At 44.3% G+C, this 24,451-nt stretch overlaps 1 protein-coding gene across 1 annotated transcript in view; it reads left to right on the top strand.

Annotated features, from left to right (window-relative positions):
- Positions 1 to 1,074: 1,074 nt before the first annotated feature.
- Positions 1,075 to 24,451, top strand: part of LOC138945635 (metalloreductase STEAP4-like) — a 69,991-nt gene continuing 46,614 nt past the window's right edge. The window contains exons 1-2 of the mRNA XM_070317108.1: positions 1,075 to 1,236; positions 20,814 to 20,931. Of these exons, the coding sequence (XP_070173209.1) occupies positions 20,837 to 20,931 (95 nt within the window). The 5' untranslated portion in view covers positions 1,075 to 1,236; positions 20,814 to 20,836. The remainder of the gene's footprint in view (positions 1,237 to 20,813; positions 20,932 to 24,451) is intronic.

The raw sequence follows: 24,451 nt of genomic DNA on the forward strand, positions 1-24,451 counted from the left end.
TGTGGGCAAACTACACTTTGTAAACACGGGAGTGCGTTAGTATGCCTTTAAGCAAAATAACGTAAGTATTGCCTTTTAAACGTTTGGTTACACTGAAAGGACTGCTGAGAGATATGGAATCCCTCTCCCACTTTCAAATGAAAGAACAGTCCATTTTCAAGACGGATCGGAAACAGGCTGTACACACAGGCTGAATATTTGCGAAGTTTAACGTGTACACACTCGCATCGACGTGCAATGCATTTTCAACGAAGTAGGATTGAGTTCTGCAAACACCCGAAGAACCTGACTCAGAAATAAAACAAACAAAAGACATAAACAGGGTAGAATGCGGATCTGTGAACAGGGAATACCCCAAAACTTTACCTCAGATTAAAAACATTCGTAATTTATTTGGGTCAGAAGAGTAAGTGCGTAAAATCATCCTTGTTTTCAAAAACAAGGGCTTGTTTTAAAGTACGTGACCAGGACAGGTTGATCGAAGTATTGTACCCTTTAAACCATCTACACAGTAGTAGTAATATTAGTAGTAGTAGAAGCAGCAGTAGTAGTAGTAGTAGTAGTAGTATGAACAGTAGTAGTAGTAGTAGTAGTAGTAGTATGAACAGTAGTAGTAGTACATGTAGTAGTAGTAGTAGTTGTAGTAGTTGTAGTAGTAGTAAGTATAGTATTTGCAATTCAAATATCAACTCAGTGCAGGATTATAGTTTTGTTGCTTAGTTTGTCATGTTTCACATGCACTTCGATTTATTAAATGCGGTAAATAGGCGAAACAAATGCCTTTTTCGGCATAGATAGTGTGAATAAAAGAGCACCCGTATGACTTGTGTATTGGTATACTAAACGTAACTTAATGTAGTGACAAGTTAAATTCATATCTCTGATAAAAAAAACACACCAAAACATTAAACAGAAAAGAAGAGAGCAACACCTATCCTGTAAGCCTCACGCCCTCTCTTGGGTGAGCGCGCTTTTACTTTCTGGTCGCCTGCGTGGCGATATAAAACCCGCTATCAGTGTCTGCGAGAGCGCTATATCAATTTACATACCACGAAACTCATACAGCCAACCCAGACTGTTGCGGTGGTTAGTGCTATTTGATAAAGAAGTGATCTTCTGGCCTCATAATGCATGACTATTAATTGCACTTTTCTTCATCTTGTAATTGTGACTCCACCTACGGACGTGGCGATTACATTTCAACAGGACTGCGATTCGTTTTGTTTTCTTCAGCAGGTAAGTTTTATTTGATTGTTTTTGTGGAGTTTTTATCCGTGTGTGTGTGTGTGTGTGTGTGTGTGTGTGTGTGTGTGTGTGTGTGTGTGTGTGTGTGTGTGTGTCACAGTGTGTGTGTGTGTGTGTGTGCGTGCGTGCGTGCGTGCGTGTGTGTGTGTGTGTGTGTGTGTGTGTTTGTTTGTTTGTTTGTGTCTGTGTCTGTGTGTATGTGCTTGTGTGTCTGAGACCTATGTCAATCTGCAGAATGCAAAAATCTTGCGTACAATACTTTAAACGTTCGTGAACATCATATATATTGTTGGACCTACTAGACAGTTTCCAAGGCGCGCGGGACAAGACTATAAACTTCCTTCGTTTAATACATTCGAGTCAGGAAGAAGCCTCACTATCTATCCTTATGTAATAGGAAGGTTTCCGCCAGTTATCTCTCTGAGGTTTTGGGTGCTTAGAGAGTACCGTGCCCCTTGCAGGGTCAAGGGGAAGGTCGGCTGGGCGGACAGGAGTATGACGGCTTACTAGTGCCAAAACTGACCTGGTGTTACACATTATCACGTGATAATTACTAATTAACGCTGTCAATTACTGTTTTCATCTGTTAGGTACTAATTTCCACGGGAAAATTACTAATTTTTAGTGTTGGCACTAGCAATCCGTCAGGAAGTGAGCCAAAACTAAAAATTAGTAATTAACAGGTGAAAGTTAGTACTTTTTCCGGAAAAATTAGTAATTTTCCCGGGAAAATTAGTAATTAACACGTGAAAATGGTAATTATCAAGGGAAAATTACTAATTTTCCCTTTTCCCTTGATAATTACAATTATGAGGTTTTGGCACTAGTAAGCCGTCATACAGGAGACTACAATAGGAAGGTTTCCGCCAGTTATCTCTCTTCGAGTTATCTCTCTTGGGCATTTTGTGGTGTTTAGGGACAGAAATTAATATACTGTTCAAAAAAAGAAACGCATAGTTGCTACTTGCCAAATTTGTTTTATTTTTCGAAAAAATTAACAGAAAATCCAATATTTAGATTATTTGTTTGAAATTTGGTATGGACACAGTTGAATGCACACACAGTTCATTTGCATCTTCAAATCAATCAGTCAATCAATACGATTGGGTGCCGAGGCTGTCAAGTCAGTAGGGGGTGTGACTGCCTTGAGCAGCAACAACTGCCCGGCACCTTCTGGGCATGGACTGGATCAGATGCCGGATATCTTGCTGTGGGATGGTGTCCCTCTTCTCCTGAAGTGCCTGCAATAGATCGCGGTGATTTGCCGGCGCTTCTTCTCGCCTGCGCACACGTCTGTCCAATTCATCCCAGAGGTGTTCTATCGGGTTCATGTCTGGCGACATGGATGGCCAGGGAAGCACCTGGACATGGTGGTCGGTGAGGAACTGGGTGGTGAGTCGTGCTGTGTGCGGGCGAGCGTTGTCCTGCTGGAATATGGCATCCTGGTCAGCCAGAAGAGGAAGGGCGTGTGGGCGCAGAATTTCCTCCACGTATCGCTGGGCAGTTATGCGCCCTTGGACGTGCACCAGGGTGCTCCTTCCAGCGGTATTGATCGCCCCCCACACCATGACGCCTCCACCACCATGAACGGGTGCCTCATCCACACAGTTGGGCGCGTAACGTTCGTTTACTCTCCGGTAGACCCTCCTCCGACCATCATGTCGCTGGAGCACGAAGTAGGACTCGTCGCTGAACCACACGTGTCTCCAGTGATTCCGGACGGTCCAGCGAAGGTGCTGGTTGCCCCACTGCACTCGGTTCTGGCGATGGCGGCGGGTGAGGACAGCTCCTCTGTGAGGTCTGCGAGCTCTCAAACCAGCTTCATGCAGGCGGTTCCGCACGGTCTGGTCCGATAATCGGTGTGGCCCGGGGAGAGCCTGGACAGAAGATGAGGCCGACAGGAAACGATTCCGGAGGTGGCGGAGCCGTATGAAGCGGTCGTGAGCAGCAGTTGTCGCCCTTGGTCTTCCCGCTCGTGGCAAGTCAGCAACGGAGCCAGTGGCTTGAAACCTGACCCACAGTCTACTGATGGTGCTCTGGGACACGTGGAAGTGCCTGGCGATTGCACTTTGACTTTGGCCTGCTTGTAAACGACCCAATGCAATTTGGCGGTCTTCTCTGCTCAATCGGGCCATCTTTCGTCGCTGAATTGTCGTCTGATTTCTTTGTGGCGAACAATCCGCTTTTATGGGTTTTGGAAGACATGGTGAGAGCTCAATATTCCCCGAGTTTCACGAGATTACACTAAAGCATGACGAGTGGTCATGCCAAATGAGCAATTTTGACATTGTAGCCACTGATAACGCATGCGTCACGTGCAGAGCTCACTTGTGGCAATGGACGAAAGGTCGACGACCAGATAAACATTTTCTGCAGTTTGGTGGATATCCTTGTAGCCATATAACTAAATTATCCAAATATTACAAGCTATGCGTTTCTTTTTTTGAACAGTATATAGGTTTAGTCCTGTTTCATCGGGAAGTTAGCAGAAAAGGGTATGCTATCGACATTTGTAAAGCTGAAAAATATTCCCGAGAAGAATTTCAAGTTGTCAGTGTATGCTGTTGTCGATCAGTGAAACATCGTGTAGTACAGGTGGGTAAACCGGAACCATGCGTCTTTGTTATTGACAATATGCTTTGGAATATTGAGAAAAATGGCCAACTTCCGTAGCATTATGCTTTAATGATAATAATAATGACAGCCTATATAGCGCGAACCGCAGTAAACTATGCTCTCCGCGCTTTACATATTAACTATGAATAAAACCATACTATTTAAACATCAAATATATATATACATTCTAACAAAATAACGTAACACTAAACTTACAGCAACACATTATCCACTTATGCGCTACACAGGCTCCTCTTCCCCGGTGATAGACTCATTTCACGACGCACTGTAAACCCGTGATTTGTAAAAATGTCAAACATTTTACAAATCACGAGGTGCTACCCGCTACCCGCGATTTGTACAATGTTTTACAAATCACGTAAATGCGCCCAATATTTTCTTGTCATCTCCAAAGTCAAGGGATCTATTAGATTTTTTTGGATTTTGTTTTCATTACTTTATTGTCGAATCGCTGGGAAATTCGGGTCGCTTCCTCCCAGTGGAAAGCTAGCAGCAACTGAGTCGCACTACCCCAAAGTCAAGGGATCTGTTAGATTATTCTTTTTTTCTTTGTTATGCTAAAAATCGTAATATTTTACCTATCCGGCCCAAACCATCCTCCACCACCCAGCATTGAGGCTCTAAGAAGCAAATATGAATAATAATAATAAAAGGCATGTATTACTTTGTGGAATGCGATATTTTTACATTTTCACAATTTTACAAATCGCGGTTTTAGGTTCGACGTAATTTGTAAAATGATTTTACATTTTTACAAATCACGGGTTAACACGTACTGACTTCCCATGGCCACCCCACTCCCCTGATCTCAACCCACCCAACTACTTTCTAGATTTACGACAATAATCCCAAGACCCTGGCAGCTCTGTAGGACGACATCAGAAAGGAAATCAGGCGCATACCAGCTGACAGCTGACATAATTGGACGAGTCATGGACAGTTTCAACGTTCGTGTTGCAGCAGTTCTTCTTCGAAGAGGAGCCTGGATAGATAGAGAATACTACATGGCTTGCTGTGTCGTGCCAGATTTACACAATTTGTTTTTTTAAATATTGAATTGCGAGCGAAAGCGAGCTGTTCACTATTTAAAAATGCAACGAGTGTAAATCTGGTACGACACAGCAAGCCATGTAGTATTCTGTTTATCCTGCATGCTGTACTTACGTGTATTTCACTCAAAAGGTCCTGCAGTCGAGGCAGCTAAATTGAAGACGCTTGTTTAGGAACCTCGATCTCTTCTAAAGCCTCGTGCAATCCATTACGTCAAAGCAAAGAAACGTCACTCTGAAAGTGTGGCGAGACGTGTTAGTTCTAAAAATTCATCGAGGGGAATTAGCGAGAGCCATTTTTTTTCAATAATGACGTTTGTCTCGGTGACATTGGCATCATAAGCAGTGGAAAAACTGGTCCCTGCCAGACTTGCTTGACATGACCTCATTTACATGATATACACACGTGTGTGTTAGGAAACGCTACCGTTGCTGAGCTTTGGTTCAGTTTTGTGTGTTGCATGTAGTTGACTTATTTGTACTTTGTGGGAAAGTACCGATATTATATTTTGTAAACACAATATTTATGCTTGGACGAGAATGCAGGTGAACTTTCTAGTCCTGTCAAAACAAGTTGTTTACCATGCTGTTTTAGTCGTGAGTTCGTGGCGTTCGTTCGGATTAAGTGTGTCGGCGCTTTTGATGTACGTCAGAGAGAATGTCGCTAGTTTAGTCCATGCACGGCTCGTATAATGTAGTTGTATCGTGTTCGGTCTGGAATATTCTCGAGATTGAGTATTTACTATATATGCCAGCGCGATTTGAATGTTAAAAAAGCTTCTATTTGAGTTCTGCTACGTTGTGCAGTTGTATGTATTGAATGCTGAATAAATCCTCGAACTCAATTTGACGAGTTGTTTTCTGTTGCTGCGAAGACGGGCGACGTAGAATAAAAGAACACAACTATACGACGTTTGAGAACTTGTGGCAATCTCAAGTGTCGTGTAACAATTGGGGGCCAAGCCGAGGATCTACGTTTAACGCCAAGGGTTTTCCAGCAACAAAGAGTGTCAAGACAGTCACAGGAGGTAGCCATCAATCGGGTGTACCCTGAGGGATCAGTATTGAGACTACAGAACCGTGGATTCGGTGTGACTGGTGAAGAGTTTGGTAATCGCCGCAGCTCGGTACGGTGAGCGACGCCGGAGTGTATCGGGATTACAGAGGTTAGCTGCCGTTTGGACGAGACGGACTTCGTCGCGGAGCTAGTGCATTAATACTACGAAATACGACTGGGGTACGTCGTGTACGTATTTTGAGCAGAGTGCGCCGTCACGTTAGACAAGGAGGGTGGCAGCCTGCGTCTACGAAGGTGAACAGCGACGAGAGAAGCAGCGGAGGTGCAGTAGAGACTGTGTTCTTTTAGAAGACTACATTCGTCTACGTTCGGGGCTGTGAAAGAATACAGACGAACGCACCGGAAAAGACCAGAATGGCTGAGTTCTGGGGAAAAGGAATTGAACTGGGACTAAAAGGCAAGCAGTTGACGGAGTTCGTCGAGTCCCAGACACGACTGCTGGCGCAGCGTGAAGAAAGACAAGCGCAGCGTGAGCGAGAAGAAAAAGAAAGACAAGCGCAGCGTGAAGAAAGACAAGCGCAGCGTGAAGATAAAGAAAGACAAGCGCAGCGTGAAGAAAAAGAAAGACAGGCGCAGCGTGAAGAAAGAGAAAGAGAAGCACAGCGTGAAGAAAGGCAAATTGAGCTGAAACTCTTAGAGCTCCAAATAGAAATGGAGATGAAGCGTTTAGAGCTTCAGACAGAAATGGTGCGTGTTCAAAATGAGCACGAGGCACCACGCCAAAGAGATAACCAGCAGCAAATGTTACACAGGGCACCGAAACTTCCAGCATTCGCTGACGGGAAGGACCAGATCGACTGCTACCTTGCAAGATTCGAGAGGTTCGCTGAGAGTGCTAGATGGCAGCGCGACGACTGGGCGATTCAACTCAGCGCACATTTGACTGGGGCAGCACTTGAGGTCTACACTAGACTCTCAAATGATGACGCCAGAGACTATGATGTACTGAAGGAAGCTCTGTTGCGTTGCTACAACTTCACTGAAAGGGGCTCCCGTCAACGCTTCCGCGAATGCCAGCCATTGTCTGGAGAGACACCGAGCCAGTTTGTGGAGCGCCTGTCGTCATACCTGCAGAAGTGGGTGGAGTTATCAGGTGAAGAGCAGTCATACGAGAGTCTGCGGGACTTGATCGTGAAGGAGCAGTTCCTTAATGCCTGCCCGAAGGACCTGGCGACCCGCTTGGAAGAGCAAAAACTGCGGGGTTTGAAGGACATTACTGATGCTGCTGAGCGTTATCTCATTGCTCATGGAAGGACCCTGGGGACGTCAAAGTCATCGAAACCTTTCCAGAAGAGCGGGAACCAGGGAAACCAACCTGCCAAGGGACAAACTGAGTCCGCACCATCATCCAATGAAGGGCAGAACATAACGTGTTTCCATTGCAATGCCAAGGGCCACCGAGTCGCCAACTGTCCCCAAAAGAAAAATAACGGACATGTCAATGACAAAGCGCAAGAACATCGACGGAGATATTACGACAACAAGAGGCAAACGAGTGGCTCGAACCAACAAGTATGTGCGAGCAGCGTCATACTTCCAAGGGCTGCCGAGCAAGTGGCTACACCATCGGACGTGGAAGAATGTATTTCTGATGGCCAGCTTCTACTCGCCAATGGCAAGTCAATCTCTGTCGTCGCCAGCGCAGCTGTGTCAGTGTCGAACATGCCCGTGTCGAAGGGATTTGTTGAGAAGCAGGTAGTGACTGTTCTCAGAGATTCGGGCTGCAATGGGGTCATCGTCAAAGAGGATTTGGTGCCAACAGAGAAGTTCACTGGTGACTTCAAGTGGACGCTCATGGCTGACAGCAAATGCGTGAAAGCACCTGTGGCAAAGATCCAGATCGATACTCCGTACTTCACCGGAGAAGTTGAGGCCGTCTGCCTGAAGAAGCCCTTGTACGATCTACTAATTGGGAATATTGGGGGTGCGAGACGTCCTGATGACCCTGATTTCGAATGGAGAATGGGCTCAGCTCAGCCTGCTGCTGAGGAGGAAGACCCACTGCCATTCGCGAATGAAGATATCAGCGAACTGTTACGAGATGACAGAGCAACTGTGCATCGCCGCGACCAGCCGCAGGTTGTAAGCGCTGTGACGACCAGAGCCCAGGCGAAGAAGGACAAAACAACTACGCCACTCAGGGTCACCAACAGTTCTGCAACTGCTGTCGTGGACAGGGATCAGCTGATTCAGCTACAGGAAGCTGATTTGACCTTGACAAAGTACATGAGTCGTCCTGTCAAGGAGATGACTAAGGGCGAAGGCACGGTGCACTTTGAGGTGAAGGCCAAGATCCTGTACAGAGTGTTCCAGCACGCGAGAGTCAACGGTGGGAAGCCATTACGTCAAGTTCTGGTGCCTCAACCACTTAGGCGCCAGGTGATGGAGGTGGCCCACGACTCTATTATGGCAGGTCACCTGGGTGTCAAGAAGACATCGGACAGAATCCAGGCTGCGTTTTACTGGCCAGGACTGCATGCAGATGTGACTCAATTCTGCCGATCGTGCGATATTTGCCAGAAAACCATACCTCGAGGAAGGGTCCCGAAAGTGCCGTTGCAGAAGATGCCTTTGGTCGACCGACCTTTCAAGAGGGTGGCCATTGACCTCATCGGCGAGATAAAACCGCCAAGTGAAGCGGGTCATCGTTGGGTACTGACCCTGGTAGACTATGCAACCAGGTACCCAGAAGCCGTGCCTCTGAAGAAAATTGACACAGAGACTGTTGCCGAGGCACTTGTGGACATTTTCAGCAGAATTGGGGTTCCTGAAGAGATCCTCACAGACCTGGGGACACAGTTTGTCTCTGAATGCATGGAAGAGGTCAACAGGCTGCTGAGCATCCGTCACTTGACTACGACAGCCTATCACCCGATGTGCAATGGGCTGGTCGAAAAATTCAATGCGACACTGAAGTCCACGCTGAAGAAACTATGCAGTGAGCAGCCAAGGCAGTGGCATCGCTACATCAACGCCTTGCTATTTGCATACAGGGAGGTGCCACAAGAGTCCACTGGATTCTCCCCGTTCGAGCTGATGTACGGGCGGACCGTGAGAGGCCCGATGCAGATACTAAAGGAATTGTGGACGAAAGATGTGGACACACCTGAAGTGAAGAACAGTTACCAGTACGTGTTCGAGTTGCGAGAGAAACTGGAGGAGACTCTCGAGATTGCGAGAGAAAACTTGAGAAAGTCTCAGGATAGTGGAAAGCACTACTACGACCGCAATGCCGTAAACAGGAAGTTTACACCAGGTAACAAAGTGCTGATACTGCTTCCCACTGATCACAACAAACTACTGATGCAGTGGAAAGGCCCATACGAGGTTGAGGCCGTGGTAGGGATCAACGACTACAAGGTGAATGTCGGCAAGAAGTCCAAGATCTACCACGCTAACCTCCTGAAACTGTATGTGGAGAGACCTCCGGAAGCAGTACAGGTCGCAGCAAGTGTGGAAGAACCAGCCGAACTAGACGAGTTTGACGGTGAGGAACTACTGGAGTTGGGAGACCTCCACAAGAAAGAGGGAGTGGATGACGTCAAGTTAGGACCTGACCTGACAGAAGACCAGCAGAAGGAGCTGCATGATTTTATGGGCGACTTCACCCATAGGTTCTCTGATGTTCCAGGCTCTACGTCCTTGGTCGAACATGAAGTCCACCTCACATTTGACGTTCCTGTTCGGTCAAAACCATACCCTATCCCGTTTCAGGCTCGGGAATCCTTGAAGAAGGACATCGACAACATGTTGAAGATGGGGGTCATCCGTGAATCATCATCCCCTTACTCATCTCCCGTTGTTGTTGTCAAGAAGAAAGACAGTACAAACAGGGTATGCATTGACTTCAGGAAAGTGAATAAGATCACCGTGTTTGACCCTGAACCAATGCCGACGGCGGCTGATCTGTTCCGACGGTTGACTGGCAGTAAGATCTTCTCAAAGATCGATCTCAGCAAGGGATATTGGCAGATTCCTGTGCGCGGAGAGGACATACCAAAGACCGCCTTTGCAACTCCAGACGGAACGTATGAGTGCCTGCGGATGCCTTTTGGCATGGTGAACAGTGGTGCTACCCTTACGAGGGGAATGCGAAAAATGCTCAAAGGAATGAAGAATGTTGTGTACTACTGGGATGATCTGCTAGTCCACACGGAGACCTTTGCGGAGCATCTGGAGACTTTGAGGGAACTGTTTTCCCGCCTGACAAAAGCCAATCTGACCGTGAGACCCAGCAAGTGCATTTTGGGGACCGACAACGTTGACTTCATAGGTCATTCACTGAAGGAAGGTCAAAAGGGGCTTTTGTTGGAAAACGTCACCAAGATCCTCAATGCGCCACGTCCTGAAACCAAGAAGCAGGTGCGATCCTTCCTTGGATTGGCTGGGTACTACAGAGAGTTCATTCCAAACTTCGCCGCCATAACGGCACCTTTGTCGGACATGACCCGAAAAGGATGCCCCAACCGAATACTCTGGGGATCAGCTCAGGAGAAGGCATACCAGACCGTGCGCGACCTGATGTCACGAGACCCGGTGCTACGCCTTCCTGATACTGCCAAAGAGTTCATCTTGCGTACAGACGCATCGGACGAAGGGATCGGCGCCATGCTGATGCAAGAGCATGGAGGTAAACCGTTTCCGGTCAGCTATGCCAGCAAGAAGCTGTCAGGAGCCGAGAAGAACTACTCGACCATGGAGAAAGAGTGTTTAGCCATCGTGTGGGGAATCAAGAAATTTGAACTCTACCTCCAAGGGGTGAAATTCGTGCTTCAGACTGATCACAAACCCCTCACCTACCTGAACTCTGCGAAGTTTGTGAATAATCGTATCATGAGGTGGGTGATGTACTTGCAGAACTTTGATATGCGAGTGGAATCGATCAAAGGTTCAGACAATGTTGGAGCAGATTTTCTCAGCCGAGTATGTGAGTAAAACTGTGTTCATTCTCCAACAGACTAATGTACATACCTGGATTTCAATCTGTTATGTATACATAATATGTGTACAGGTAGCGTTTCAATGATTGAAAGAAATTAGGTAAATTTCTTCTGGTGTTGGGGGTACTGTTAGGAAACGCTACCGTTGCTGAGCTTTGGTTCAGTTTTGTGTGTTGCATGTAGTTGACTTATTTGTACTTTGTGGGAAAGTACCGATATTATATTTTGTAAACACAATATTTATGCTTGGACGAGAATGCAGGTGAACTTTCTAGTCCTGTCAAAACAAGTTGTTTACCATGCTGTTTTAGTCGTGAGTTCGTGGCGTTCGTTCGGATTAAGTGTGTCGGCGCTTTTGATGTACGTCAGAGAGAATGTCGCTAGTTTAGTCCATGCACGGCTCGTATAATGTAGTTGTATCGTGTTCGGTCTGGAATATTCTCGAGATTGAGTATTTACTATATATGCCAGCGCGATTTGAATGTTAAAAAAGCTTCTATTTGAGTTCTGCTACGTTGTGCAGTTGTATGTATTGAATGCTGAATAAATCCTCGAACTCAATTTGACGAGTTGTTTTCTGTTGCTGCGAAGACGGGCAACGTAGAATAAAAGAACACAACTATACGACGTTTGAGAACTTGTGGCAATCTCAAGTGTCGTGTAACAGTGTGATTTTAACGATTATTATCTCACGAGTGTCTCTCTCACGTATGTAGGATCTAGGATAAAGTACATTATCAACTACTAAAGCACAGACCAGTTTCTACCAAATTTGCAAGACATAATCTCCCATGATTCTGCTATTGTTTGGTGAACACATTTTCTAAATCTCTCTTCGCAGTCAAAAATGAGATCAACAAGTAATTAGGGCGCTTGTTTTGGACCACCCTGTACACTGGAGTCGGGAAATAGCCTCGCTTCCTCGCTGTGAGTAAACAGATTCAAGTTGTTTCAAGTGTTACGACCCACCGGTGTTGTCACAGCAGTAGGTTTCCCCACGCCCCTCTTTTGTTTAACTAACTCATCCTGCTCAAGTGTGTGCTAACATGCTATGCTTGCCACAATAGCAAGACCACTTGTGACATGTCTTGGTTATGAAAGGTTGACAGTCACTTGAGCCAAACATTACATTGAGATGTATACAGTCATCAAACATTGCATGATGTAGTTTAACGTTGCTCAGATTGAAGCCAAACATTGCACGATGTAGTTTAACGTAGCTGAGATTGATTGTTACTGAAGCCAATCATTGCACTGAGATTTATACAGTCATCAAACATTGCACGATGTAGTTGAACGTTGCTCAGATTGAAGCCAAACATTGCATGATGTTGTTAAACGTCGATTGATAGTAACTGAAGCCAAACATTACACTAAGATTTATACAGTCATCAAACATTGCATGATGTAGTTTAACGTAGCTGAGATTGATTGTTACTGAAGCCAATCATTGCACTGAGATTTGTACAGTCATCAAACATTTCATGATGTAGTTTAACGTAGCTGAGATGAATAGTAACTGAAGCCAAACATTACATTGAGATGAATATAGTCATCAAACATTGCATGATGTAGTTTAACGCAGCTGAGATTGATAGTTACTGGAGCCAAATATTTCATAATGTAATCAAACTTTTCGTTGCTTGATTAGATGACTGAAATAGGTAAGCTTGGAATGTACACCTACCTGATGTGTGTAGTCAGAATGTGTTTGGATTTTACTTGTTTGGAAGTGCCTCTATTAAAGGTAAGTTTTCTGCCCGTAGATGACTTGATTCTATTATCAAGGAAGTTTTGGGGTGTGCATGTTAAAGATCCCACGATTGACAAAAGGGTCTTTCCTGGCAAAAACGTATAGGCATAGATAAAAAATGTCCACCAAATACCTGTGTGACTTGGAATAATAGGCCGTAAAAAATAAATATTCGCCGTAATGGCTTGAGATTTACTGGCCGATGTGAATGCGTGATATATTGTGTAAAAAAATTCCATCTCACACGGCAGAAATTAATATGTAAAGCGCTTAGAGAACGTCAAGCGCTATATAAATCTCCCATATAAATAAATAAATAAATAAACGTCTGTCAATCCGAGTGGAACGGGGGCTGGGGAGGGCGTAACACTGAAATTTCTCTCGTGGAAAGGGGAAATGTTTAAATCACAAGCCCTGCTTCAAAATCAATCTTGACGAACGTGCTTTACAGTCATTGAGCTGCCTCTGTATCATTATAATTCTCGTGTGTATACATGTCATGTACTTGCACACTTGAACAATAAAATTACGCACACTACATAAAGTGGTCCTTTTTGCTGCGACTACAGACAGTTGGTTGGTTGGTTGGTGGGTTGACTGGTTTTGCTTTTTTTTTTTACCGTCCCTTGAACCGATACCGCTATGCGTGATTGATACACGTTGGTTTCCTGTCTCAGTTCACACGGCAGAAATTAGTTGCATTTAGGTATATCACTCTAAAGACTGGAGACAGACAGACAGACCGAGATACAGCCAGACAGACAGACAGACAGACAGACAGACAGACAAACAGACTCTTAGCCATGCCAGTCTAGATGTGTGTAACGTTGTTTATTGAATAATCCATCCGTATTGTAGACAGCAACAAAAAATGAAGTCTGCACTCCGGTTTTTCTTATGCTTTCCAGTAGAAACCTTTGTTTTGATCATGGAATATGAAGTTAATATCCCCGCTGATGGCAAGAATGGCATCGAATCCATGTCTCGACAGTGCGCAAAAAAATGATTGACGTCACTCTCGTCAAACACTCCCACCAGCACTACCACTTCTACAACTGCTCGTACTCAGTGATCCACTCGTAACTGTCACTACTGAAACACTTCACACTGGAGTGTTTTTTCTTCCTGTTTTATATCTTTTTGTTCTTTATTGATAGTCATCTTTACAACGACACAATCTGATGTTCCGCGTTCACACCTGTGCATTTGCATCGACACATGTTTTTGTGTTCCGCATTCACACCTGTGCATTTATTGCATTTATTTCCTTTCACCCCCAGCGTAGGTGGACTTTGGTGTGTAACAGATTTCGATGACAGCAGGGTGATTTACACATAGATTTCTTAAAGACTAATTCTTCAATTTTTTGTTAAAGATTGGTTGCCCATTTCTTCATTTGCTAACGTTATAACAAAAGTGTTTGAAATGAGGTCAAGGAAAAGAAAACAAACCCAAGACGTTTCTGAGACACAACCACGTGTGTGAGGCTCTGGGTCGTACACTAAGCAGGAATCACAATAAAGGTTGAGCTGAAATATCAAACTTTGTGTCGATCAATATAAAGTGAGAAGTATACCGGAATTCTAACATTTGTCAACAAATGAAAATTTAATGTTGGGTTCAAACGTGTGTGCACAACTGAATTTGCTATTCTGTGGAGGAAGACAGTACAAGGAAAGACAACAAGTCGCGTAAGGCGAAAATACAATATTTAGTCAAGTAGCTGTCGAACTCACAGAATGAAACTGAACGCAATGCCATTTTTCAGCAAGACCGTATACTCGTAGCATCGTCAGTGCACCGCTCATGGCAAAGGCAGTGAAATTGACAAGAAGAGCGGGGTAGTAGTTGCGCTAAGAAGGATAGCACGCTTTTCTGTACCTCTCTTTGTTTTAACTTTCTGAGCGTGTTTTTAATCCAAATATCTATATATTTTTGGAATCAGGAACCGACAAGGAATAAGATGAAAGTGTTTTTAAATTGATGTGGACAATTTAATTTTGATAATAATTTTTATATATTTAATTTTCAGAGCTTGTTTTTAATCCGAATATAACATATTTATATGTTTTTTGAATCAGCAAATGATGGAGAATAAGATAAACGTAAATTTGGATCGTTTTATAAATTTTTATTTTTTTTTTACAATTTTCCGATTTTTAATGACCAAAGTCATTAATTAATTTTTAAGCCACCACGCTGAAATGCAATACCGAAGTCCGGGCTTTGTCGAAGATTACTTGACCAAAATTTGAACCAATTTGGTTGAAAAATGAGGGCGTGACAGTGCCGCCTCAACTTTCACGAAAAGCCGGATATGACGTCATCAAAGACATTTATCCAAAAAATGAAAAAAAACGTTCGGGGATTTCATACCCAGGAACTCTCATGTCAAATTTCATAAAGATCGGTCCAGTAGTTTAGTCTGAATCGCTCTACACACACACACACACGCACACACGCACACACGCACACACGCACATACACCACGACCCTCGTTTCGATTCCCCCTCGATGTTAAAATATTTAGTCAAAACTTGACTAAATATAAAAAGGAAATTACCACGAGCATTGTTTGGATCCATTAAAGTTGTGTAAACAAACTCGAATTTAGTTGCATGGTTACTGGTTGAAAATACATAAGTACCACTGATAAATTCTGCTGGTTTGTATTGCATGGGACACGTTTTGTGTCGAAATAAAGAAAATACTGTGTCGTTAACATTTTGTTTGACCCGTTTGTGTTCCATGTGTTATTCTTGCCTTTTGGTTAATACCGGTCGTTCTTCTTCTTCTTCTTCTTCTTTGTTCATGGGCTTAGACTCCCACGTTCACTCATGTTTTTAGCACGAGTGGAATTTTACGTGTATGACCGTTTTTACCCCGCCATTCAGGAAGCATACGCTGATTTCGGGGGAGGCATGCTGTGTATTTTTGTGTTTCTATAACCCACCGAACTCCGACATGGATTACAGGATCTTTTCCGTGCGCACTTGGTCTTGTGCTTGCGTGTACACACGAAGGGGGTTAAGTCACTAGCAGGTCTGCACATAAGTTGACCTGGGAGATCAGAAAAATCTCTAATCTTAACCCACCTGGCGGCAGCGACCGGGATTCGAACTCACGACCTCCCAATTAGGAGGCCGAGGTCTTACCACCACGCCAATGCGCCCGTCAAATACCGGTCGTTCAAAACACCTAACGCAATCCCTGCAAGAGAAGTAGTAATCGTAATACAGTCGAACCTGCCCTTGAGACCACCTGTCTAAGGAGACCACCTGTCTAAGGAGACCACCTGTCTAAGGAGACCACCTGTCTAAGGAGACCACCTGTCTAAGGAGACCACCTGTCTAAGGAGACCACCCCAAAGTATCCCCAAGGGTTTTTACTACATACATGACCTGTGTAGAGAGACCACCTGTCTGTCGAGACCAAAGACTACCCAATGTCGGTCCCAAAACACGGTTTCAACCTGCTGTGGGAGACCACCCGACGTCTGTTCCAAAACAAACCCACTTGACATTACAGGGCAGAACATGAGGCCAAGTATGGTCCATGACTGTTTTATGGTCCGACCTGATCTCACTGAGGCTTGACAATCACCCACCCTCTTCCGCTCACTTTCCCAAAGAAAACATCCCGGCCACACGTAAGCCCCTGGGCGCCTTGACCGCTAATTGCATCCCTCATCTGTGACGAGTGCAAAGCGGTTGTCATCTTTTATCACCCAACAATCCGCATGGCTAAGCAAGAAAGCAGTAGAGCAACAACTGTGTGTGAGTGTGTATGTTGGTGCGTGTGTGTGTGTGTGGCTGTGTGTGTGAGTGTGTATGTTGGTGCGTGTGTGTGTGTGTGGCTGTGTGTGTGAGTGTGTATGTTGGTGCGTGTGTGTGTGTGTGGCTGTGTGTGTGAGTGTGTAATGTTGGTGCGTGTGTGTGTGTGGCTGTGTGTGTGAGTGTGTATGTTGGTGCGTGTGTGTGTGTGGCTGTGTGTGTGAGTGTGTATGTTGGTGCGTGTGTGTGTGTGTGGCTGTGTGTGTGAGTGTGTATGTTGGTGCGTGTGTGTGTGTGTGGCTGTGTGTGTGAGTGTGTATGTTGGTGCGTGTGTGTGTGTGTGGCTGTGTGTGTGAGTGTGTATGTTGGTGCGTGTGTGTGTGTGTGGCTGTGTGTGTGAGTGTGTAATGTTGGTGCGTGTGTGTGTGTGGCTGTGTGTGTGAGTGTGTATGTTGGTGCGTGTGTGTGTGTGTGGCTGTGTGTGTGAGTGTGTATGTTGGTGCGTGTGTGTGTGTGTGGCTGTGTGTGTGAGTGTGTAATGTTGGTGCGTGTGTGTGTGTGGCTGTGAGTGTGTATGTTGGTGCGTGTGTGTGTGTGTGGCTGTGTGTGTGAGTGTGTATGTTGGTGCGTGTGTGTGTGTGGCTGTGTGTGTGAGTGTGTATGTTGGTGCGTGTGTGTGTGTGTGGCTGTGTGTGTGAGTGTGTATGTTGGTGCGTGTGTGTGTGTGTGGCTGTGTGTGTGAGTGTGTATGTTGGTGCGTGTGTGTGTGTGTGGCTGTGTGTGTGAGTGTGTATGTTGGTGCGTGTGTGTGTGTGTGGCTGTGTGTGTGAGTGTGTATGTTGGTGCGTGTGTGTGTGTGTGGCTGTGTGTGTGAGTGTGTATGTTGGTGCGTGTGTGTGTGTGTGGCTGTGTGTGTGAGTGTGTATGTTGGTGCGTGTGTGTGTGTGTGGCTGTGTGTGTGAGTGTGTATGTTGGTGCGTGTGTGTGTGTGTGGCTGTGTGTGTGGCTGTTTGAGTGGCTTTGTGAGTGACTTCTACACGTGAAAAGAGTGTTTCTGTGCAGCGGGAGGTTTGCGTGAAATTCACTTGGCATGTTTGCGACGAAAAGTCGAGGGAAAAGCAGGGCTGATGGGGGGGGGGGGGGGTGGGGGGGGGGGGGGGGGGTAGGTGGGAATAAGCAATCATTGCTCAGAAACGTATTCGGTCCCGCCAAGACCGCGGTAGGGTTGGTGGTGGTGAGAGAGGTAAGGGAAGAGGCAACTGTTTACTGTGTCCTAGGCGGTCCTTGAGTTTAGGCCCAAGGAGGCTACCGGGAAGAGACGTATCAAACCGACACAACGATACCAAGACTACCAGACCAAGAACATTGTGACCAAACTGGCAAGAAACAACAGCCTGAGTTATGTTCCAACAATAGCTCAAACCGCCCAGTATGAGTTCTCCTTCTTCCCAAGAACAACAGCTGACTGGAACAACCTGGAAGAAGAGACTGCCAAGAAAACATCAGTTGACAGTTTTCGTGCTGCCTTATTAGAAGGCAGTACGAACCCTAATTAGTGCTCTCCCCAGTTCCGCCGGTACTAAGCCAAAGTTTTGGATTCTGCCGGCGTTACCCATGCAGATGCAGATGCAGATGCCGATGCAGAGGCCCATGCGAACTGCACTAACGCCGCTCAGCGGACTAGTTTTAAGCAAAGATTCTCAGCTGACTTGCACATTTGGGCTTGTCCGATCGCATTCGTTGTTTAGCGGCTAGACATAGCTCATTCGGGAGGCGCGATGATAAAAGTCTGCGGCAAGTCGCTTGTAAATTGCTGAGGGTTCGATCGAGCAGCGCTGAGCTGAATGCTTTCAAGTCGCTGCTAAATCGGAACTAAATCGGAACTTAATCGTCGGGACTCCGCTCACAGGGCAGACTTTTTTTGCTGTCTTGGCTTCAGCGACCCCAGAGCGACTTAAAACTAACTAAAATTGTTTGAAAGTTGGTTGAAAGTCTGCCATTTGAACGGCACTTTACACAAACCCTACAGTTGCCAGCCGGGAAGTCTTAGGACTGTGTAAAAAAACAAAAAAAAACAGCAGCGTGCAGACTGGGTCGTTGTAAAAGTGCATTGTCTTTTGTCCCTTCTGACCCGCTGACATTTTGTGCCGTTGTCACGAACTGAAACCTCTGCCTGAACAATCCCGCTCAATGCGTCAATTAATGCGCATGCGCTAACATGGGGAGATTAATCAGGTCGTGAACAACATAACCCTAACCCTTACCCTTACCCTTACCTTTAACTCTAACCCTAACCCTAACCCATGGTTCGTTCGGTCAAAGGGTCGCATTTTTAAGTCCAAGATTGGCGCATGCGCATTGACCAAGGGATTGTTCAGCAGAGTTTTCAGTTCGTGACACCGTTCTGCATACTTGCTCACCCCATGTAGCCAAATATTGGTAAAACAACATTTGAAGGTCGAGCGGATCTACTGAGGATATCGAACAATATAATTATACAGTGTACCAAGGAGCGGATTTAAGTGGAAAGCAAGTTTTCTAGCCGGATCCGTCTTTGGCGGCACACTTCCGTTTGAATTGTGATTTTGTTTGCTTTCGTGCGTAAGCTATTTTTTGTCTCGGTCGCTTTATCTCTCTCTAAAAAAAATGTGAGGTAGCCTATGTGTCAGAGTAAAGGAAGTGGCCCTATATTTGGCACGTTCCAAAATTGAGCCACCCCTTCCTTTCTAAGACTAAGTCAGTCTTGTTTTCACATTGATTTTCATTCCAGACTATGGGATTGCAATACAGTTTGGAAGCATAAACATTGGTTAATGAATTTGTTATCAAAATATTGCCTGACAGGGACTCAAAAGTAGTTCCACTGTGGGTTTTTACATTTAGTCAAGTTTTGACTAAATGTTTTAACATAGAGGGGGGAATCGAGACGAGGGTCGTGGTGTAAAAAAAAAAAAAAAAAAAGAGGGTCGTGGTGTATGTGTGTGTGTGTGTGTGTGTATGTATGTGTGTGTGTCTGTCTGTCTGTGTGTGTGTGTAGAGCGATTCAGACTAAACTACTGGGCCGATCTTTATGAAATTTGACATGAGAGTTCCTGGGTATGATATCCCCGGACGTTATTTTCATTTTTTTGATAAATACCTTTGATGACGTCATATCCGGCTTTTTGTAAAATTTGAGGCGGCACTGTCACACCTTCATTTTTCCATTAAATTGTTTTAAATTTTGGCAAAGCAATCTTCGACGAAGGCCGGACTTCGGTATTGCATTTCAGCTTGGTGGCTTAAAAACTAATGAGTGAGTTTGGTCATTAAAAATCGGAAACTTGTAATTAAAATTATTTTTTTATTAAACGATCCAAAAACAATTTCATCTTATTTTTCGTCATTTTCTGATTCCAAAAACATATACATATGTTATATTTGGATTAAAAACAAGCTCTGAAAATTAAAAATATAAAAATTATGATCAAAATTAAATTTCCGAAATCGTTTTAAAAACTATTTCATCTTATTCCTTGTCGGTTCCTGATTCCAAAAACATATAGATATGATATGTTTGGATTAAAAACACGCTCAGAAAGTTACAGTAAAGCGTGCTATGAAGCACAGCGCAATCGCTACCGCGCCAAACAGGCTCGTCACTTTCACTGCCTTTTGCACTAGCGGCGGACTACGTTCAGTTTCATTCTGTGAGTTCCACAGCTTGACTAAATGTAGTAATTTCGCCTTACGCGACTTGTTTTTTCTTGAATCCAAAAATAGATAGACATTATACTATACTTTATTTGTATTTTTGACCAAATTATGACATTTTACACAGATCGAGACAGTCAGTGTTCCTCCGAGACCGCACCAGGGGTCGAAATAAACAAAGACTGTCGAGATCTGTGTAAAATATCATACTTTGGTCAAAAATAGAAATAACATTTATGTATCGATCGATTATAGTTAGATTTTTTTCAACGATTGAACGCACTAGCATGCACTCGTTTGAAGTCTTGGCTATTCGCCTTAATATGAGTTTATGTCGGACTCTGACGTCACATTGCTCAAAGAAGGGAAATCAAATGTTCAATCGATACGGTATCTAACTTAGAAAATGAGCTGAAAATAAAGAAAATCCGTTTAATGCTAAGTTTATATGACGTCGCCTTATGACGTTCTTATTCTAATCTTCACGTTCTGGACGTAAATGAGTTGTAAATAGCAATTGTGATTAAAGTCACTACTTTTTCTTTTGAATCAAACACAAACAACAGCAGCCTGGTATTGACTGGATGATTAGTCACTTTTTGACAGCGTCCTTATCATATATACATATACTTTTTCACATTGCAGACGACCCAAAGCCTCAAGGAATCATGACGAGTAAAGCAAGTGATGACGTCACTGACAGCACGTCATCCGAATCTCTTCCCATGGTCCCGCTCAGCTCTTGCTGTTGTGCCACCAATAGGTAAGTCAGTTTTAGGTAAAAAAATAAAAATTAACAGCTACTTGAATAGGAAAGTGGTGGAACCACGGATGGATGATCATGAATCGTGATTTATTATCTAAGTAGTGGATTGGGGTTCACAGCTTTCCTATCAGCTCTCTCTCTCTCTCTCTCTCTCTCTCTCTCTCTCTCTCTCTCTCTCTCTCTGTCTCTCTCTCTCTCTCTCTCTCTCTCTCTCTCTCTCTCTCTCTCTCTCTCTCTCTCTCTCTCTCTCTCTCTCTCTGTTTGCGTAAAACCTTTATCCTTTTGTAATAAAGTTCTGAGTCTGAGTCTGAGTCTCTCTGTCTCTCTGTCTCTCTGTCTGTCTGTCTGTCTGTCTGTCTGTCTCTCTCTCTCTCTCTCTCTCTCTCTCTCTCTCTCTCAGTGCACATTAATCTCTCGGCATCGTCATAATCTGGTTTATTATATTCCGCGGTCTGCTAACCAGAAATGTTAGTCAAAGAAGACTCGCTCGACAAAAGGACAAAGGCAATTTGAGAACAATTAATCTACATGATTAAGAACGACTCGCATTTCGTTTCCGACGCAGACCGACAACTCTCGCTCTGTAATCATAATGATAATAATATAAATAATGAGCCCGTATTAATCTCCCCTGCTCACCAGAGGTCAAGGCGATGTTGTGTATTTCGCTTTCTCGGCAAAAATATCCTAAATCGAGCGCACAACCGTTTCGTCTGCGCACTGTATTCAATAACCCAAGACATGTTTATCAGGGAGACCGTTGATAGTTCATATCGAGTTTTATCCCCGAGTACGCAGTAGGAGGGTCCAGCAGACTTTAATTGTGTGTTTGTCTGTGTGTGTATCTGTGTGTCTGTCTGTCTGTCTTGACTTAACAGCTTATTGCTGGGAAACTACTGGGCGCAGTTCTTTCAAAAGTTGATACACTAACTTGATAATAGGTCCGATTGATCGTATTAAAACTTCATAATGTTACCTGGGACCTAAATGCGAAATATTCCACCAAAACGACTCTTAACGGGGGGAGTTTTTGCGGTGGGAGGCTGGTCGCTTTGCGAACAGCCTGAACTAAAGGGGAGACTTGGGCGGCCTCAGCCGAACACGTCACGGAGTGACGAGAAAAGCATGATTTGCAAGCCAGCCGCAGCTGGTGGGGATTTGGTCTCGGCAAAGAAACTACAATACAGTGCTTGGTCTCGGTGAGACTGAAAGAGAGAGAGCGACAGATACACACAGTGATTCAAGGCGCACAACTCTAGTAAAGTTGTCGTAGCACGTCCGTCTATGGCCAAAGTGATCCGGGTTCGATTCCCGGCATGGGCGGTCTATTTTTTTATTTATATTTTTTTTTAAATTCTTGTTTACTATTGTTTATTATGAACGTTTTAATGTTTTATTTCACTCTAATAATTTTTTTAATTGTGTAAAATAAATTTAAATTTTTTTTTTTTTTTTTAATCCAAGTGATCCGGGTTCGATTCCCGGCATGGGCGGTCTATTGTTTTTTTGTTTTTGTTTTTTTAAATTCTTGTTTACTATTATTTATTATGTAAAATAAATTAAATTTTTTTTTTTAAATCCACGTGCACAAGACAAAAACTTTCATACTGGGGGAGCGAGCCAGTCTGAAGAGTACTCGGGTCCAGCGCCAGCGTTTTTTATTAGTCAGTACATGCATTCTGTTACTGACCATGAGCCACTTCCTTATCTCTGTTGTTCCGGAGAGCAATTACTACTGCATATTGTTATTTACTTTTACTTTATTTGGTGTTTAACGTCGTTTTCAACCACGAAGGTTATATCGCGATGGGGAAAGGGGGGGAGATGGGATAGAGCCACTTGTTAATTGTTTCTTGTTCACAAAAGCACTAATCAGAAAATTGCTCCAGGGGCTTGCAACGTAGTACAATATATTACCTTACTGGGAGAATGCAAGTTTCCAGTACAAAGGACTTAACATTTCTTACATACCATACTGCTTGACTAAAATCTTTACAAACATTGACTATATTCTATACAAGAAACACTTAACAAGCTAGAGTAAAAGCGCCTCTTACGACATGCTGGGGAGCATCGGGTAAATTCTTCCCCCTAACCCGCGGGGGGTGCATATTGTTATCGTTATTATCATTAGATACGGTTATAGCACGCAATGTATTACACACACATGCACGCATGCACGCAAGCACACACACACACACACACACACACACACACACACACACACACACACACATACACCGGCACACACACATACACCGGCACACACACACACACACACACACTGACACACACACACTGACACACACACACACACACACACACACACGCACGCACACATGCACGCACGCACGCACGTACGCACGCACAGACACCACGCACGCACGCACGCACACGCACGCACGCTGGCACCCACGCACGCACACACACACACACACACACACACACACACCGACGCGCGCACACACATACACACACGGGCGCGATGCATCGATGTTATTTCAATTTCTGTCCAAAATATGACATCTGACACAGATCACGACAGTCATTGTTCAACTAAGCTATCGCGGTTTCGTAGAACGTTGAAGGTGTCTGAGTCAAATATCACTATATCAAATCAAATCAAATCAAATCAAATTAACTTTACCATCTCACATGGAGAAATTGCAGTGGTGGTACATATACCATAAAGACAAACGAAGGACTACAACATTAATATTATATTTGAATATAATATGTGTGTGGATATGCACATATATAGCTATTCTGGTAAACATGTGGGGGAATTCGGGGGCTGTGATTGGGTGGTCTCTTCCGATCATCAAAGCATAATGCTACGGAAGTCGGCCATTTTTCTCAATATCCCAAAGCATATTGTCAATAACAAAGACGCATGGTTCCGGTTTACCCGCCTGTACCACACGATGTTTCACTGATCGACAACAGCATACACTGACAACTTGAAATTCTTCTCGGGAATGTTTTTCAGCTTTACAAATGTCGATAGCATACCCTTTTCTGCTAACTTCCCGATGAAACAGGACTAAACCTATTATTTTCTGTCCCTAAACACCACAAAATGCCCAAAGTCGAAAGATGTAGTACAAACAGGGGAATACAACGGAACAGCCGTTTTTGTGTGCCTGTGAGCTTAGTTCACAGTTGCCGACTGACACAAATTTTCGCATTCGGCTTTTCTTATCTCGTAACTCCACACTAAATACCCCACTTCCCCTCTGAAGTATTGATGTACAACCCATGGCACTAACATTCATGTAGTCGTTTATAACTGAGGTTGAAAATGTCGCTTCATGACGAGACAAGTATAAATGCCAAATCACCAAAACTGAAAACGTCGCTGCCGTCTGCTCGCTTTGTCCGGAATAGCTGTTCTCTTTTCGCCTCCCCTTGTTGCATCCTAATTCTTCAGTTGTTTCTAGTTTTCCGTTGATGTTGTGTTTTGGTCTTCTTCATAAGTAGTCTTGTTCAAAATTAAAAAAACTCAAACTTCTTTTTG

This window comes from Littorina saxatilis, linkage group LG13, assembly GCF_037325665.1.
Source record: "Littorina saxatilis isolate snail1 linkage group LG13, US_GU_Lsax_2.0, whole genome shotgun sequence".
Classification (NCBI taxonomy): Eukaryota; Metazoa; Mollusca; class Gastropoda; order Littorinimorpha; family Littorinidae; genus Littorina; species Littorina saxatilis.